General features: G+C 38.2%; 1 protein-coding gene across 1 annotated transcript in view; it reads left to right on the top strand.

Moving 5' to 3' along the window:
* Window positions 1-667: 667 nt before the first annotated feature.
* The window catches only part of dnajb14 (DnaJ heat shock protein family (Hsp40) member B14), a 61,451-nt gene continuing 42,645 nt past the window's right edge, over window positions 668-19,473 (top strand). Inside the window, exon 1 of the mRNA XM_079812030.1 lies at window positions 668-930. Within this exon, the coding sequence (XP_079668156.1) occupies window positions 795-930 (136 nt within the window). The 5' untranslated portion in view covers window positions 668-794. The remainder of the gene's footprint in view (window positions 931-19,473) is intronic.

Genomic DNA, 19,473 nt, shown 5'->3' with positions numbered 1-19,473 from the left:
ACCCAGAAGATGGCAGTAGTGAAGCTGCCGATTAAAGATGGTATTCATAAACTCTGGCAAAATGGGATAAGGGGGAAAAAGGTATAGTATTCAACAGACTGTATCAGTTAAAAAGATCAGCTCACTCTCACGACAGGAGGAAACCTGGTTCACCAGGCTAAGGTTAGGACATACAGGACTGAACAGCGGCCTACATATAATAGGGAAACATGAGACAGGAATGTGCCCATATTGTACGGAGACAGAAACAGTGAAGCATGTACTTCTGACATGTAGACAGTACTCTGAAGAGAGAGAAATACTTAAGAGGGTAACACAGAACTCTGTTACTTTGAGCAACCTGTTGAGTCTACCTGTAACAGTCTCTAACCAAAGCAGTGATAGAGTTTCTAAAAGAAACACAAATAGCCAGAAGACTTTAGCCTATTTTTTTTTTTTATTATTATTATTTTTTTTCTGGATGTTGAGCTGAGGTGGAAGCTGGAGGAGCTGAACACGCAGCACCAGCTGAAGCTTGGGCTCTGATCCTCTGGGATTTGTTTTTTTTTTCTTTTTTTTTCTGGATGTTGAGCTGAGGTGGAAGCTGGAGGAGCTGAACACGCAGCGCCAGCTGAAGCTTGGGCTCTGATCCTCTGGGATTTTTTTTTTTTTTTAACGACCCAATGTGATCACACCTCAGTCCAGTAGATGGCGTTAATGTACAAAGATTGCAAGCTGCCAATAAAATTCACAGAAGAAGAAGAAGAAAGCGAAAGTGTTGTTCTGAATCGCAAACTGCTGTTTGTCAGCTGAAAATGATGGAAGGAAACCGGGATGAAGCTGAAAAATGTTTAAATATCGCCGCTAAAGCCCTCGAAGATGGCTACAGAGACAAGGCTTTGAAATTCCTTTACAAAGCAGAAAAACTGTATCCAACCAATAAAGCAAAAGGTAAATGAATGTCTTATTTACAAACGGCACACGAGCTAGTTTAGCAGATGTATAGCTAGCTGAAGATCTGTTTAACTTATGTGTTAAATATTATTTTCAAAGTCAAGACAAACGTTACTTAAAATATATTAATACACAGCATATGGAGAACTTAAGCATATAATAATTGGCTATCAATTAAAGCATTTATAACATTTCATAAACACGTCATTAACACAGGCTAGCAGAGGGTCGGAACACACATTTAATCGGTTTCATTATAGGCTAAAAGGTAAAATTACTGAATACAGGACAAAAACATGAGGGTTGCTAACTTCAGAAAATGGAAAATTCTCCTAAGGGACAATCTTGGTTCTTTATAGGAAATTAATGGACATTATAAGAGACACTCAAGTACACAAGTATGTCAATTCGAGTGTCTGCAGTTGAGTAAGGGTTTAAAAAGTATTTTGTTGTTGTTGTTGCCTGAACTAAAATGATTTTCGGACATTTGTTTTGCGTAACCTAATTATGTACAATTTAATTATAAAAATAATTATATTATATAGAGCAGCGTTACTCAAAGTGTGGGGCGCGCCCCACTGGTGGGGAATAGAGACGCGACAGGTGGGGCGCGACAAACGGGAGGAAATGTGGTCATTTTTGAGCCCATCTTTATTACCCTTTTGAGCGGTCCCACATGTGGGATTTTTATTTCGGTGCACCTGAGATGAGATGTGCTGCGCTGGTGGAAACAACATGAGACCATGACACCGCGACTGTCAAGATGACTCGCTCAGTGTTTAGAGTGGCGCGGGGCTGGCGCTATGCAACGCATCGCCACAAATGAGTAAAGCAAGCCAACACGCAAACGGCCGCAAGTGAAACAGAAAATAGGCTACGTCTTAGATGCTCAAAAACACAATCATCTTCATTAAAACGAATGAGACTAAATGCTCTTCCCAATGTTCAGGTCGCTCTCTCATATTGCGGTCTTTGATCTTGAAATGAGCTGATGAGCTCGAATGAGAATGAAATGAGATGAAATGAGCTCATCTGTTGCTTTCGTTGACGTGAACTCCGTTAAATGTGCATATAGCTCAGACCGGGAATTGAAGATCGGATTTATAATAATTTTGTAGATAGGTGTAAGGATAGGACAAACAGCATGTGCATGTGTGTGTGTGTGTGTGTGTGTGTGTGTGTGTGTGTGTGTGTGTGTGTGTTTTATTTTTTTCTCGATCAGCCCGTTTTGTTTGTGAGCGCCGTTGCGAGCAGCCTGCCTCAGCTTGTACAAAAATGCCTTTTTTTAGGCTAAACGTTTAAATTAACATTGTGTTGCTTGAAATGTTTTATATCTATGGATTTTATTATAAGCAAGTGACAAGTCCAGTTTTGATTTGAGAGGCTAAATTAATCAAACATGTGGTTAACTAACTGTCGGCTGCTGGCCGCTTGGTCGTTACTTAAAATAAAAAAAAGATTTAACAAACAAATAAATGCTTCAAACATTTTTCTAAATTAACTTAGTAAAGAAACGAAACGAAATATAACTACTTTGACATTAAAAACAAAACTGAACTATTTTAATGGCTGCAACAATGTGTAGGCCTAATAGGGAGGATAAAAAATAGAAGGAAAAAAAACACGGGCTTCAGTCGGACTCAGGCTGAAAATTTTGATAAGCTGTCGGACACGGGCCGGGCTAGGGCCTCAGTGCTTGATAATAAAAGCACTCGCTCAGTGCTTGATAATAATAATAATAAAAAAACCTACTTTAGCTTTTCTTCTAAAGCAAAATGTAGCCTATTTCCGATTATCACTAAAGCTTTGAAGCAATCCGTGTTGTAAAATGCGCTAAATAAATGAAGGTGACTTAACATATCATGCATAATGTTTATTTTAGGTTTCAAACATTTAAATACACATAAGTAGGCCTACTAGTAAAACAATACATTTAGAGTTGGTAAAATAGGCCTACACACTGGTGTCACTAGACGCAGCAATAAATCCATTCAAAAATAATTTGCCGACGTATTATTCATATCAGATACACGTATAGGTAACTAAAAAGTTTACTATATTCTTCTCCCAGTTCACCGGTCACTTACTTGCATGTATTTCGGGAGAAACTGATAAATTCACGCGAATCTGACTGACAGGACTCTCTGAACTGCGACGCAAACAAACATAGGCGCCCATCTCACGTTATAGATCAAAATCAAGATAATTTATGAAGGTTTTTAAATGGCAAAACACACTCACTTGCACATATTTGAGAATTCGATTATTAGATTTTATGACATGGTAAGCAAGTTTGTCAAGTTCGTCTGATATATCGGCTGATATATATATATATATATATATATATATATATATATATATATATATATATATATATATATATATATATATATATATATATATATATATATATATATATATATAAACACAACGCATATAGATTTCCCTTACATTAGTTATTTGTAGTTATTCATGATCCCTCAGCCTCTCTAAAATAATGTGATAAAACAAACAAGTTTATTTTTAAACTGCATTATGGTCAAAACAGAACAGAGGAACATAAAAATATATTAAAGTTCTGATAAATAAAATGTATTAAAACTATGAAACACCAACACTCATAATGTGGTTGAGCGGTGTTTCATCCACTTTTATAATTTTGTCAAATATTAATTTATCGGCCATCATAAATACTGATACTGATAGTTTGGAAAAAATTTGTTGGGGCGATTGGGGACAGGTGGGGCTCGGAACCCTTCACTACCTTCAGAGTGGGGAATGGCAGAAAAAGTTTGAGAAACAATGATATAGAGCAACACTAATGACCTGTGTAGATGTGTACAAAAATTCAGTAACAGTCAAAACAAAGTTTATATCTAAAATATCATTGGTTTGATTGTAAAGACAAGAGGCTACTTATTAAATAGGCTATTAAATAAAACACAATGAAAGCACACAAAACATAACAGGCCTTACAATAACTTGTAATAACATGATACAAACATTTTACATTTACATTACAATAATATTCCCTTCACGAGATGTAATCAAACTAAAATATCAGCTATCTTATATTCTATATCATCCTTCTATTAAAATGAACTTGCACAAAGGCTCAGTTAAAACCAGTTTATTCAGCATAGTGAAGCCTCTCGAGCTCCATTGACATCCATAAAAAACGGCCTCTTGTTTCCTTCCCTGTGTTAGCTGGCGTTGTGCTTTTTTCTGGTTGCAGGTAGTGATATGTATCGCCAAAAATCTGGTGATACGATACGTATCACAATTAGGGTGGCCATTTCCATAGCACCAAAAAGGAGGACACTTTTCGACATTTCTAGTGAGGCAACAATAATTGCATAGGACTCTGGTGTACTCGCAACTAAATAAACAAATACATAAATAAACGAATAATGAATGCGAAAAATATATAAATATACATATTTCAGTTCTTAACAAAGAAGTTCACCCTCTGCAGCAGCTCAGGCAGCTCTTTGTTAAGAACTGAAATATATATTTTTTCGCATTCATTATTTGTTTATTTATGTATTTCTTCTATACAGTATGACTGTGATGCTTGACTGCATGATAGACTTTACAAAGCTCTGCAGCAGAGATTTTGACATCCTGAGGTGATGTTGCTTCTCAAAAAAAATTACCTAAGGGAAGACGTAGCCTACCTGTGGCTCGTCGGTTACTTTTTTGTTTTTCCGTGCTGGCATGTCGGTCAATGCCGGCTTTCCCTTGACTACTAACGTCCACTTCACAGGGAGACCGTGTGCAAAATCCAAGAAAAGCGTCTCTACTGATTTTTGATATAAATTTGTGCTCTTTTGTCTATTCCGGATTAATGAGGTCTGACGTTTCGGCATGTTAATGTTATGATATGACGTAACCAGCACGTTGTGGAGGCTTGTTTATATTTTTTACTTTTGATGTATCAGATATTTATTTGGCACCGCTTTCAGCCAATCATTTGTTTGACCAGAGATTTTACGGCATTAGATGCTATGCTGCTGCGTCCCAATAAAGATTCTAGAGCGGGTTTTTTTAGGTCGATTCAGCGTAACTCCGAAAAGGATGACAAATGAGTGTCCGGCATGAGGCTGCGCCGGACTGTCCGGCCAAAATCTGGATGTATGGCCACCCTAGTCACAATACAGGGATAGATATTATATATTGCGATCCTGTAAGAAAGGTGATATTTCCCTATATTTCTTGTTTTTTTAGGAAGAGGGTGTAATTTTAGAAAAACTGCCATAAAGAATACACCACCATATGCATAAAAACATATCTGCATATTAGGGATGCAACAATACAGTGTAATAATTTCACTTTTGGGCCCACCCAGGGACGCCAATTATGTAGTGATTTTACCTTCGTCCATCCAAAAGATACATCAAATACATGTGATTAAGTTGAATGTGGCTATGGAAGAGTTGCGTTATCTTATGGAAAGATAAACGGTTGTTTCTCTGAAAATAAGGTGAAGAAAGATAATTTGTTTTTAACTAGCATCAGTTAAATTACCTCTAATGTAAATTAGAAAATCATATACTGATAATATACAACAATGCCAAGGTTTCTGGAAAGAGGTTTGGTTAAGTGATATTTACGTTCCACTTGGTTGAGTGATCAGTCCAATGGAGGTGACTTCTTCCACTGGTTGTGCTGGGTGACAATGCAGTGGGAAAGGAGCTGGAATCCGTTTCAACAGTCTTGAACACGAAGATCTGTGGGATGCTGATCTCCTGGAGCACCAAAGGGTCCTAAAATCTGGAACACGCAGACGAAGGAACCTCGAAGTGAAGGTTTGCTCTCCTGAGCTTAACCTTGTTGCAAATGTCTCTGTGTGTCTTCTGACTCTGTGGGTCAGACACTCAGGACTTGGTCAATCCGCTTTGGTCTCTCTGGCATGGAGACTCGGGACGTGCTGTAGTCGTCTCGCTGGACTAGATCTCTGAACGTAGTGGTTGTTAATGTCTCTTTCCTCACAGACTGGAGGCTCAGAACGTGGTCGTATCTGTTGCTGCCTCACAAGCTGTAGATTCAGATCCTTGGATCTTTTATTGTCTCTCTGGATGTACCAGAGGCTCAGAACTCGGTTGCTCTGTCACAGTCTCACCATCGCGGGACAGACTTAGAACTTGGTGAACTGTTTGTCTCTCTCAAGGAGAAACTCAGAACGTGGTTGCTCTGTCACAGTCTCTCTCAAGGAGAAACTCAGAACATTACGGTGTATCTTTTATGTCTCTCTTGAAGGGAGACTCAGAACAAGGTGTGTCTGTTGAAAGGGTGCCCTTATCCTTTTCCGAATAGGAGGAGATTGCAATTTGGCGCTTCTCCATTCCAGTGTTGCGATTGGCTGCTGGCATCAGAGGGGGTCCACAGTGAGACTCACCCTCCTTTCTCCAGTGGAGCTCATTTGCATACTGTACACAGTTAGAAGTCTTTAAAGTTTACCAATGCATTTCTCACTTTCCAAACCACCATCAGAATACCCTTGGCAATATTCTAAACAAATAGAAACCAAACATGATGGGAAAAGATTGAACTGTTCATTCATTTGTTCATTAACAGCTGATTCTGTGTAAGATGTTGCATTACAAATAGCGGTCACTGAGAATACTTATTTCTCTGAATAAGTATGAAATGGATGTGTGTAGTTTACATCAGTCTTAAAGGTCCCATGGCATGAAATTTTCATTTTATGAGGTTTTTCAACATTAATATGAGTTCCCCTAGCCTGAATATTGTCCCCAAGTGGATAGAAATGTTGATCGGTGTAAACCCGAGTTCTGGCTGTCTTTCTCTGCCTTTGAGAAAATGACAGGCCAGACTAGCCAATCCTGAAGTCTCCTGGTTTGACGTCCAAGCAGGAACGGTTACCTCCCTTTCCTCCGATTGGTTAGCGTTATACAGCACACCTCCAAACCGCGGCGAAATAAAGTGAAACTGAGGCGCGCACTGCAGTGATGTCTGGAATCACTGTGATCATTAAATGGTTAGTGCAAGATGCGCCAATCTGTCATAGCATTATAATGAGAACACGATGGAAATAGAATGCTGTAAATTCTCTGCGCTTAGTTCCCCGTGTATCAGCTGTTAAAGAGCACCTATCATGGAATTTAGAAATTTACCTTTCATGTAGTGTGTAACATAGATCTAAGTGAACAAAAACATCCTGCAAAGTTTTGAAATATGACAGTACACCGTATATATAGTTATTTTCTTTCAAAAGTAAGAGTCGACTCTGAGTCATTTTTAAGAATCGTTAGAAGACCGAAGCTTTTTCTCTGACTAGATGACGTCAACTTGTCAAGTTATTGGAATACGATACGCCCACTTATTGCGCTCCAAGACGCCAGTGAAAACTAGAAAACATCATGGCGACGAGACGCGGTGTTCTGAAGTGCGACTCAAAAGCAAACTTTTTTCATCTGCCCAAGGATGAGCATTTGAAGACTAAGTGGCTTGAAGACAAACCATACATCGTCGCGATTGTGTGTTTATTTAATCGTCAAATGTCTCTATTTGCATGTTTCGCGATCTCAGGAAGCTTTTATTATGGACTTCTATTATGGCACATGGTTCTTCTTTGTCTGTCTGTACCATATGGACTACATGTGGACAGAGCGCCATCCGGCTGCCAGTATGAATTGAAAACAACACATAAGAGTCTCACTCGCTCATGATTAGGCTATCTGCGCATTTTGAGGAAGTATTGAATAAAAAATACTCCTCTGTTTAGAAATTTGACACAGACATATGAGAATCTATCAATATTTCTCCTCATCTGCACACTTTTGAACTAAAAGCCCTGAGGGATGTTGATTTGTCGCGAGTCTTCGTGAGGAGAATAGAGGAGTTTTTTTTATGAATGAGATCAGCTGAGGCTCATATTACAATCAAACGGTTCCGACGCGGTTTTCATATTCATAACTCCTGACACATATTAACAAATAACTGTCACTATAAGACTTTGATGGGCGTTCCGTTTCCGAAAATATCTGCACAGACTAAACCAATCACAACTGACTGGGTCATCGGACCAATCACCGCAGATTAGCGTCACGTAAAGGCGGAGTTTTGAAAAGTGAATCACTAAAGGAATCATTTGAGAATCGCTGTCAAAACAGGTAAAAATAAATGCATATTATAAGAAAACTAAAGTCTTTTTTGTCATTGCATGCATGCAAAACTGTTGTTGGGGACTTCTAAAACAATATTTGGAACATTTTAAATGCCATGATAGGTGCTCTTTAAGTATGAATGAGCATTTAACAGACTGGTTTGCAGAACAGCGTTGTCATCTGTTTACTTCCTTGCTACAACCTATTACAGGAAAACACATCGATGAAAAATAAATCAGACTTACAGGTTGTGGCCCGTAAACAGCTTCTGTTTGTAAATCCAGCTTTCAGGACAATCCGTTGTGCATATCCTGTATTGAACTCGCGAAGTTTGTGGAAGATTGTGTGGTCCTCCGTGAAATGTGCAGCGTGCGCGTCGTGCATTCACGCACCGGCAGTGTTTTTTTCACGCAGCTGACGTTGTGCAAATCTGGCATTGAAATCGCGAAGACGGTGGATGTTTTCCTCTGTTAGATGTGCTGCAGGGAGCCCTGCGCGCGCCTGATTCCCCGCTGACTCAAACACACGTGCATATAACATGCTGTATGTTAAACGCTCTCAAACGCACCCCCGTCCCAAGGACTGCTGAACAGAGCAAGTGCCCCAGACCTGCAATCCGGATGAAAATAACAGCGTTTCCTTGGCATCGCGGCAACAACACTCCAGCCTACTAACCACAACAGCGCCGCGATACAAAATGGCCTCACCCCCCCTTATTTAATATTCTCGGAGGAGGGGTTTATGTAAATATTGAGCCTGTTGATGTCACCAACCCTGGAGGAATGTCTGTAGTCGCCTACTGGCCGTTTGCTGTAGTTCTTAGAAACTGATTTCTTTAAAAGCAAATATCTCCCTTTGCTTTAAACTTTGAACGTTGTAACTTTGCAGATGTTGTTTATGCTCAAGCAGCAACATTACACGTTAGCTAAAGTTAGAATAGTGAAATCGTGGTTTACCACCCCTTTAACGTTACTTGGCCCGCCCGCCCGATGAATATAACCGTGAACCGTACACACACACACATATCGAGTCAAGAGAGTGAACAACGCACATCAAGACAGTAATGAACTAAGAACACCAATAAATAAACCAAGAATACAAATAAAGTATTCTCCAGCCTGTGACAGCGTGCTATGGTATGTTCTGTTAGACACGTACACATAATCCATAGATATCAAACGATCTGTAACAATGCAATACTATCACATATTAAAAAACGAGTGCTGGGAATTGATAAAAAAAATTAACTAATGAATCGCATTTGTTTTCAGTAATTAATCGCAAGTTTTTAATATTTTGATATTGTAATAATTTCAGTTACTCTCCAAATTTATGTAGAAACAATTTAAAGACAGTATATTTTAAATATGTGTTGTAAAGGCATCTTTTAATGAATGAAGGCCAGTATCACTGATATTAATGTCTCTATGAAACATTAATGACGTTACATTACAGTATAACTGAAAGCTCCCAATTTCAACATTTATTAGGCTTTAAAAAACAACTTTTAATTTAAGTGAACTTAAAACAATCTTTACATAAAACCATTATAATAAATGTTATTTGGCCTTCCCTGTTAGACATATACAGCAATGTAATACTTATCAAACACCTTTCTTAACTGCATTAATAATAAATGAAATAGAGATTAATCATCATTAAGGCTACAATTTTCTCTGTTCCCGTTGTTCTTTGATGAACATTAATGACAGGCATCATCAGTGCTCCTGTCACTTTAAGAACGGCCGCTGACGAACATGACGCAGATCTGACGCGCATCTCATTTCCTCACAACTCTTCAAGTTAATTTAAGACGTGAACTAATTTAAGAGTATACTCAAAATTCTCTGTGTTGTTGTTATTGTTTCAAGAGCAAAAGAGAACTCGATGTGAGCAGGAGACTGACACAAGAGTGTCTGTGCATCGAGTGTGTGTGTGTGTGTGTGTGTGTGTCAGAGTGTCCCTCGATTTAGCTGACATGAGACGCAGCCACACAGACAGGACATTGACATACAGCGCGTTCTCTTGTGTCTTGTCGCGCTTGGAAGCATTTACATGAATAGGAGCGTGATCATGTAACACTAGGCAAAAATGGATGCTGCGTTATTTGCGTTAAATATTTTTTATCCGAGGGGTGGGATAAACGGTTGTCTTTCAAATTCCCTCTGCACACAATAGGATAAAGCTACAACCAAAACAAACTTTCGCTGTATCCGGTCGGCAAAACTCTGAACACATCTTCCTTTCTTAAGAATAACTTCAGTGCCGTTCTTTGTTCTTTTCTCAAAGAAAAGCTTAACAACAAGTCTTCCAGAGTCACGGCCAAAGCCGGTTCGAAAGACCGCTGTTCGCCAGCTTCTTTGTTTACAAGTAGCACGCAGAACCGCGACAACTCTGCCGTCATTATGTTACTCTGTACTAGAGGTCGACCGATATTCAATTCAGTCAAAGTCAGCGCTAGGAAACTACAACGGTAAAGTTTAATATCTTAAAAATATAATGTTATGAAACTTCACTTTGCCCTCAGACAAAACGATCTGTCTAGGAACAAATTATAGATTAATGAGAGCAAAGATCAGCCGTTAGATCTACACAAGACGAGACGGTTTAACCACTACAGAGACATCAGAGCCAATGGCAGAAGGACTGGCAGAGGAAAGGCGCCTCTCGGCGGGCTCAATGATCGTTTGAGCGCCGCTGAACCACTGGAGCTCACAACTCCGAAAATGGCAGATCTAATTTTAAAAAAGGCGCTCTCTTTATAAATAAACCACATATTTGAGCTTTAAACAACTACATTCACGCCTGAAAAGGACTTAAACTATATTTTGTAAAACATTAACACTACCAGAGGGCTCTCGCTAAGACCCATTCGTTTAGCCACCAAAGGGCCAAGCTGGTATCAGACTTTTGCCGAATCCAGTCGGTAAGACAGCGATAACATCTTTTTTAGATATGAAGGCTTCTAGTGTTGTTCTTTGCTCGGGTTTTAACGAAAAGGAAAAGTTTAAATCGCTTAAAACAGACGCGATAGCTGATTCGAACGAGTGATGCTCCACGGCGGGCGGCAAATCTGCTTCAATGTCGCTGCGCTGTCGTCATCGTGTAAAGCCCGCCCCAACGTTTCTAATTGGTGCCGCGATTTCTAGGGTTTAGAAATGGGCTTGAATGGGGTCTTTGCCAGACTACTTGCAGAGCAAATCTAAATTTGCCGGAAGTTGTCTGGGTTTTCCCAGGCTACTTCCTCAGGTCAATACATAAATAAAAAATCAATGAAAGGAGTGTGTGTGTGTGTCCAGAAATTGGATGATAGTTTCATCCTTACATCTGCTATATATAACACAATATTTTGTAGTCCAGAGATTCTTTATGTTAGTGAATAAATACATAGATCCGCTGTGTATAGTTTATTTATTTTCTCATTACAACCAAAGATGTCATCAGTGATTGTATATCAGGAACAGGGATACATTTGGGTGCATTTTGTTTTGTGATTTCAACGGAACGAATAGTCTCCGCAACAGCAATCGATTGAAGCGCTTGTCTGTGCATGAGCCAACGATACTGAAAACAGCGGCCACGAGCACTCTGCGTGATTTCAAAAACACATTCCAGCACCAGATCACCTCTTGTGTAACTCAACTAGAGATGCTTAATTTGTATTAGATACAACAACCCAAGCTGCAAGAAAAGTCACTATCTATTTGACGCCATCACTGCTGCTGGTACTTCGACAGTGTACACAACTGCTTCTTCTCCGGCTTTTGTCTTGATACTGTGGGTTACACCATCAACATGCCGTTGGAGACTGCCTACTAGCGGTCTGCATGTGTAATTGCACATTTTTGAGGAATAAACAAGCCAGGAAAACGCTGTATAACTCTGTAACTGGACGCTGCTGAGATGAAATCTCTCTGCGCATGCACCAGACAAGTTTGAACAAGTTGACGCGCACATGCGCGAGGCAAGAATTTTGTACAGTGCCATCGAGTGTTAAAACGCGAAAGGCGAAGCTTGAATTTACGGGTATGTCCCTCTTTGGCTAATGTACTTTCAAGATGGAGGGGCAACATGGCGACCTGCATTCGAACCCCTACCCGTATGTATTTTAAATGGCATATTATAAACTTAAGAGAATACTTTATTACTTGAAAGAAGTAAATATACATTAATGAGCACATATATTTTTGAAAGACCTAAGTGTTTTTAGCTAAGAACAAACTAAAAAAGTTACACAGTGTAGCTTTAAAATGAACAACTAATTAGTTTCCTTTTTAGAAAAAGTTTGTTTTATTGCTGAAATTGTAGACATTGATATCTGTGAAAACTAAACCAATTTAGTGCATTCAGTTGCCATATTATATTCAAAATGCAAATATAAATATATATATATAAAATTATAAATAAAAATATAAAAATCAATTTCAAATTACTTTAAAAAGGTAAACAGAGGACAACCTAAAACTAAACCTACAACTTTTAAATCAAGATAATAGTAATATAAATAATAATAATGCCTAAATGATGCCTAAATAATTTCCTTGCCACTGTTGCCACTGGCTTGGCGTGCTCAGTTGGGGACACAATTTTTTATAACATTTTTCAACTAAATATCCAAATAAAACTGATTATTAAACTAAATTAACCATATAAACTAAATTACTGATCTAATTATTGATCTAAAGCCCACACTGTCACTGTATGATAATTGAAATGAACTGATGACATCACTGTTTTCTCCATAATGGCTGTACGGCTGAATAAAATTATGTTGCATTACTTTCCTGTTTAACGCTGTAAAGCTGCTTTGAAACAATCTGCATTGTTAAAAGCGCTATATAAATAAGATTGACTTGACTTGACTAAACATTGCATTTATGTTGTACAACTTAACTTTCAAGCTTCAGCTTCAGCTGAGGCATGACATAAGCCTTTACTGTCTTCTTGGAAGGCTTTGTGGCTTTTGTAAGAAGCAAAAAATATTGGACAGGAAGGTAACTTGGAACAAGAACAAGAGTAGAGAGCTCTAACGTCAAGTCAACTTTATTTATATATCGCTTTTTACAATGCAGATTGTTTCAAAGCAGCTTCACAGTGTTAAACAGGAAAATATTGCAACAGAATTTTATTCAGCCATACAGCCGCTCTGGAGAAAATTGTCATCTAGCTCATTTCAATTATCATACAGTAACAATGTGGGCATTAGATTAGTAATTAGATCAGTAATTTAGTTTATATGATTAATTTAGTTTACTAATTAGTTTTATTTGGCTATTTAGTTGAAAAATGTAGGGTCCCCAACTGAGCAAGCCAAGACAAAGGCGACAGTGGCAAGGAAACCAAAACCCCATCAGGTGACCTAATGGAGAAAAATAAACCTTGGGAGAAACCAGGCTCAGTCGGGGTGCCAGTTCTCCTCTGGCCAATTAACAAACAGCGTATGATTATTATTCTGCCAACTTTACAGGACAGGGGTCATATTAGATCGGATGATTGATCGATCGATTCATATTAGATTTATTGGTCATATTAGATCGGAATATTCAAAAGATCGGAGGCAACACGCCAGAGACGGGTTTATTGAGGATGCTGTAGTGATTTAAACAATTATTAAAGTGCAATATTCGAAATCTGAGGCAACACGCCGGAGACGGGTTTATTGAGGATGACGTTTTGATGAAACAATTAATAGATTGCGATTTTGGAAAAATCGGAGACGGGTTTACAGGGATGGAAATTAACTTTTTTGTCCACCGGCCACTGTGGCTAGTGGATTTCAAAATCTACCAGCCACTCAAAGTTTTTACCAGCCACTTTCTTGGTTTTAACCGACAATGTCTAACTGCATGTGAAAAATTAATACTACAAGCTCTACAATACTTAAGCAGTTTATATAATCTCAAGTCTCAATTAAATACTGACATTTTCTCTTTCTCTCTTATACACACACAAACCATGAACTGATATACATTCCATTAAATGAGTAGGGCAGATTAATGGATGTGGCATTTGGATGATTCGTGGTCTTTTATGGCTTCCAGTTTTAGGTTTTTAGTCCCAACAAAGAAAATATTAGTTTTGGCATCTTCTGAAGCGTGTTGACGACATACTAGGGTTGCCACCTTCAGTGTGGCAAAATAAGGGACACCCATTCACGACAATATAAAATATAACATTTTATATTATTTTACATTTGATTATTTAATTAATTTCTAAAGAACTCTTTAGTAGCCTATTTGGTGCACTTTAAAGGGATAGTTCACCCAAAACTAAAACATTCTGTCATAATTTACTCTCCCTCATGATGTTCCAAACCTGTATGAGTTTCTTTGTTCTGCTGAACACTAAAGGAGATATTTTGAAGAAAGTTTGTACTCAGGCTGCTTTGGGGGCACCATTGACTTCCACAGTAACTTTCCAATGTGTTCAACATAAAGAAATGTATACATGTTTGAAACAACTTGAGGGTGAGTAAATGATGACAGAATGTTCATTTTTGGGTGAACTGTCTCTTTAAGCAGTCATTCTGAACCAGTAATCACTGTTTTGACAATTCTGAAATTCAAAAATGTTAAATTTTTTATTAATTTACTTAAATTATGACTATATTATTATGTAATTATTTGTCCCATTTTTATCTAAATATTCTTTTAATAAATGTCAAACTTTATATGGCAGGATTATTTATTATGTATGATTAAAATGATACATAACATTAATTAGGCTATAATCTATTAATTAACCTGTCTAAAAATATATAATATTTACCTTACCTTTAGAAGCACGGATGTGTGTGTCACCGCTGCGGCTTTAAGCCAGTCAGTCTGAGACACTAAAATGCTTCTCTGCAAAGTGTGCTGTTGGCCTGAGGTTCATCACGAGTTACTGGACAGACCCATTGTTACCTTTTTTGATATTCAGCCCCATATCTGGAGATCCTCTTGCGTTCAAACGGTGAACGCGATGCGAGCTCGATGTTTTTAAAAATCCGCACACGTTTACAGCGCATGGTCTCGAGACTGCCGCTATGGCAACAAAGCCACCAAAACGCAACCACGCGCAAATTAACTTCTCTACTACTTATTGTGAATTTGATTTGTAATGCCACTTTTTTTTGAAGGTGTGCCTCCTCTAAAAGTGTCTGCCGTCCAGGTGAAACCGTAGGATATGCTATTTTTATTTACCCGCCACGGTGGCCGGTAGGTGAAGCGAGTCTACCCGCCATAACACAAAATCACCCGCATTTGGCTGGTGGCGGGTGCTAATTTCCATCCCTGCGGGTTTATTGAGGATGACGTATTGATTAAACAATTAATAGATTGGGATATTCGAAAGATCGGAGGCAACACGCCGGAGACGGGTTTATTGAGGATGACGTTTTGATTAAACAATTAATAGATTGCGATATTGGAAAAATCGGAGACGGGTTTATTGAGGATGAGGTATTGATTAAACAATTATTAAATAGGAATATTCGAACGATCGGAGTCATCACGCCAGAGATGGGTTTATTGAGGATGCCGTGTTGATGAGGTAATTTCAGGGGGAGTCTAATTGGCATGGTCTCTGCAGACACTTCAGGGTCATGCGTTGGTCATGTCTGGGCGCAGGTCCACCATCTGATCTGGATACGGCCCGGATCCAGCTGACTGCAGTAGACCTCGGGATAAAACAGAGGGACTAACATTAGCGTAGATGCCATTCTTCTGATGATATAATGAGTACATCAGGCTGACCATCATGAAGCTTCGAAGCGTTATGAATCAGCGAGTCGAATCAGCGGTTTGAAATCGCCAAATTTCAGCAGTTTGGCGGTTTGACACGCGATCCGAATCATGATTCGGCTCACTGATTCATAACGCTTCGAAGCTTCATGATGCCTTGTTTAGAAATCGTCATCACTATGTAAGTCGTTATTTAGGGTTTTTTTGCGCACAAAAACTATTCTCGCCGATTCATAAAATTATTTTAGAACCACTGTAGTGAGATGGACTTTGTAACGACGTCTTTAGTACCTTTTAAGGGTCTTGAGAGTGTAAAGTGCCATTGTGCCAATGGAGGCCTTTCAGAGCCATCCGATTTCAACTAAAATATCTTCATTTCTGTTCCGAAGATGAACGGAGGTCTTACGGGTGTCGAACGACATGAGGGTAAGTAATTAATGACAGAATTTTCATTTTTGGGTGAACTAACCCTTTAACCCTCTGGTGCTCTTCGGTCATTTCTGAATGGAAAATTTTCTGTTTTGAAATGTTAAAAATCACTGCTTCATCGTAATGATATGAAACTTGGTGACTTCTCTTGCATTAGGTATGTAAACACACAAAAAAGCATGATTCGAGCATGCTTCTTGGTCGTAAAAAAAAAAGTAGCATTCATTGCCGACCATAGGAAATGAATGGGAAATCTGCAAAAACACATGTGTGTGTACAATCTACAAATCGGCCACAATGCTGAAAAAAGTACACAGCAGTAAAGGGGTGACACTCTAAAACATCAAGAGTGTGATATTGACACATCCACTCACACACACAGACACACACACACGCACGCACGCACACTTATACACACACCTACACCTATGAAAAACTGAACCTATGAACCACATTTGGAATTTTAAAAAATCACAGCTTCATCAGAATGATATGGAACTTGGTGACTTTTCTAACATTAGGTATGTAAACACACCAAAAAATCATGATTCGAGCATGCTAAGTGGTCGTAAAAAAAATACTCCCACTTGTGCTCTACGGTCAAAAATGACCACCATAGGCAATGAATGGGAAATCTGCAAAAACACAAATTTCTAACAAAAAAAAAACAAAACATCTAAAACTTTATAATAAATAGTCTTTGAGATTTTTAAAATATATATTCAAATCCATAAAAAAAAATCATTAAATGTGTTCAAAAGAGAACAAGGGAATTATCAAGCCTCTCCATAGAGACCTCTAGTGATTACACCCATGGTTGCATGGTTTCTTAAATAATTCCAAAAGAGGGCGCTAATCTGCCTTCAAAAAAAAATTATTTTGAAGGCCTTGTCTCTATTTTAACCTTTAATTACTGCAATAATAAAAAAAAAAAACATTTAATTACACATTTTTTTGGGGATCATTTTCAATGCAAAAATAGACCATAATTATTGCATAAATATTAAAAAATTCCATCAAATCATCTCAAAATACAAAATTAAAAAGAAAAATATTATTGAAGAAAAATAAATTGCATTGGTTTTACTGGGGTGGAGGAAGTTAAATTTTTAGGTGTCCGGTCACTTATGACCGGGAAGACAACCAATACAACCCCTAAACGAAGAGCACCAGAGGGTTAAGTGAAATAACTTGATAAAGGAGCATTCTTGTTTTAACCCAGGACAGTCCAACAAAACATGTTTAACGGAGAGGGGAATCTACAAAACATGCATAAAGTTGGGTCTTCACCTTTTAAGAGTCAAACTATGCCCTATACGACAAACAATGGTCTGAGATTGAACAAAGAACCAAATAAATGCAATGTAAAAATATAAAATTAAAAATTATCAATTCCAGACAAACTCATTAAAGATGAAATTTTAGCAAATAATTAAAAGCTTATTTTAATTTCTTCAGTAGTACAATGTAGGCTAGCAGTATGACCACAGCTAAAGTCATCTGACTACTGCCAACACAAACTGTTATGAAGACAGTGTGATTAAATAAGTGTGTGTGTGTCCTGGTATTCCCTACTTTGTGGGGAATTGTCTCCACACGGATGATATTATAAGTAGTAAATGATTTGTAAAAACAACGATAACACCTTTGAGCCTGTCAATATTATGCGAACATGAAATCTCAAACACACAGTAGCACTTGCTACTATAGTTGCTGTTGCACCTGCGTCTCGCGTCGCATACGAAACGTCATTCTATTTCACTGCCACGAACGCATTCTTTGTGAACAGCCGTTTAGCACTAGCAATGTGTGTTCACTGCACGCGTCGCGTCACAGGACAGCGGTTAATCTCCTCAGCTCACTTCACGCGCTCTAGCTCCATATACAGACACTCCCTCAACCGCTACAGGTCAGATTTTCCGCCACAGTAAAGAGAGCTTAATTACGAAAACGAATATTTATTTTTGCTAATTATTATTTTATTTCAGTTAGTTTTTCAGTAAGAGTTGTTAGTTTTGTTTAGTTTTAGTTTTTCATTTATTATGATTTTTTAATTTTATTTCAGTTTACGAAAAATGTTTTTTGACTAATAGTTTTAGTCTTAGTTTCAGTTTTCGTTTACGAAAATAACCTTGGTTCACTGTTCGTTTTATCATACCACACATTTCATGATGGCTATTTTAGAGGTGTGTCTAGCGATCCATTCCACAGACTCTTTTGAATGTCTTTCAGAACTTTTCAAATTAAAAGCTCTCTATTCATCCCAAAATAAACACATTGCTGCAAAAACATTCTCATACTTTTTTTGAAGGCAAAATCACTAAAGAGAAATTGATTATGAGCAGCTGTTGTTGTTGTAATCTCTCCATGCGGTGCGCAAACCGCTGGAAACGTTTTTTCCAGGGTGAGTTGAGTCTTTTGTGATACAACTGGCTTTCTTTTTAAGTTGGCCAGTGTATATGTCTGTCAGGGATAGGAGTGGGGTCTCTCCTGTTTTCTGCAGTGCAGCTACCATACCACACAAAACAACAGTAGGTCAACATTAGAAACTAATAGCGGCTGTTGTGGAAGGTAGGACTGCTTTAACTTTTTAAGGAAGTAGAGTCTTTGTTGGGCCCTCTTTACCTGGTTAGAGATGTTAACCGACCATGTGAGGTTTGCTGAGATGTAAACACCCAGGAACTTGAAACTCTCCACTCTCTCCACCTCCTCTCCTAATACATGTAGAGAGCTCTGTGCGACTGGATTTTCTGAAGTCTAATATCATCTCTTTAGTTTTTGTGATGTTAAGGTCCAGGGCCTTCATTTATCAACAGTGTGTAGAAAAGGTTCTATATAGGTACGGCAATAATGGCAAAGAAGAGGAAGTTCACAAACATAGAATGAGTCGCGCAACAACGTTTAACAACAACAAATTTGTGTCACAAATGAGGCTGGAGCCAAGGAAAGAATTGCATCCAACATTTGCCACAGTTGTCTTTTATAGGGTTTGACACCAATAACGCATCATGTTTAAAACTACAAAAATGATAAATTGAGTGTTTTATAAATAAAGGAAACACAGGACAAATGTGATTTGCTTAATGCACACTGTCTTAAATGCTTTTTATGTGTAGTGTCGGTATTCTACTACTAGATTCTCTTCTTAAAGGACAACTCCGGTGAAAAATGAACCTAGGGGTAATTAACACATGGTTACCAAGTATATCGTTCTCTGGGATGCGTTTTCATGAAAATCGAATGTAAAGAGTTTTATC

Source organism: Gobio gobio (genome assembly GCF_949357685.1).
Source record: "Gobio gobio genome assembly, chromosome: 3".
Taxonomy (NCBI): Eukaryota; Metazoa; Chordata; class Actinopteri; order Cypriniformes; family Gobionidae; genus Gobio; species Gobio gobio.
The sequence above is the reverse complement of the archived record's forward strand: the minus strand, read 5'-3'. Positions and strand labels throughout refer to the sequence as shown.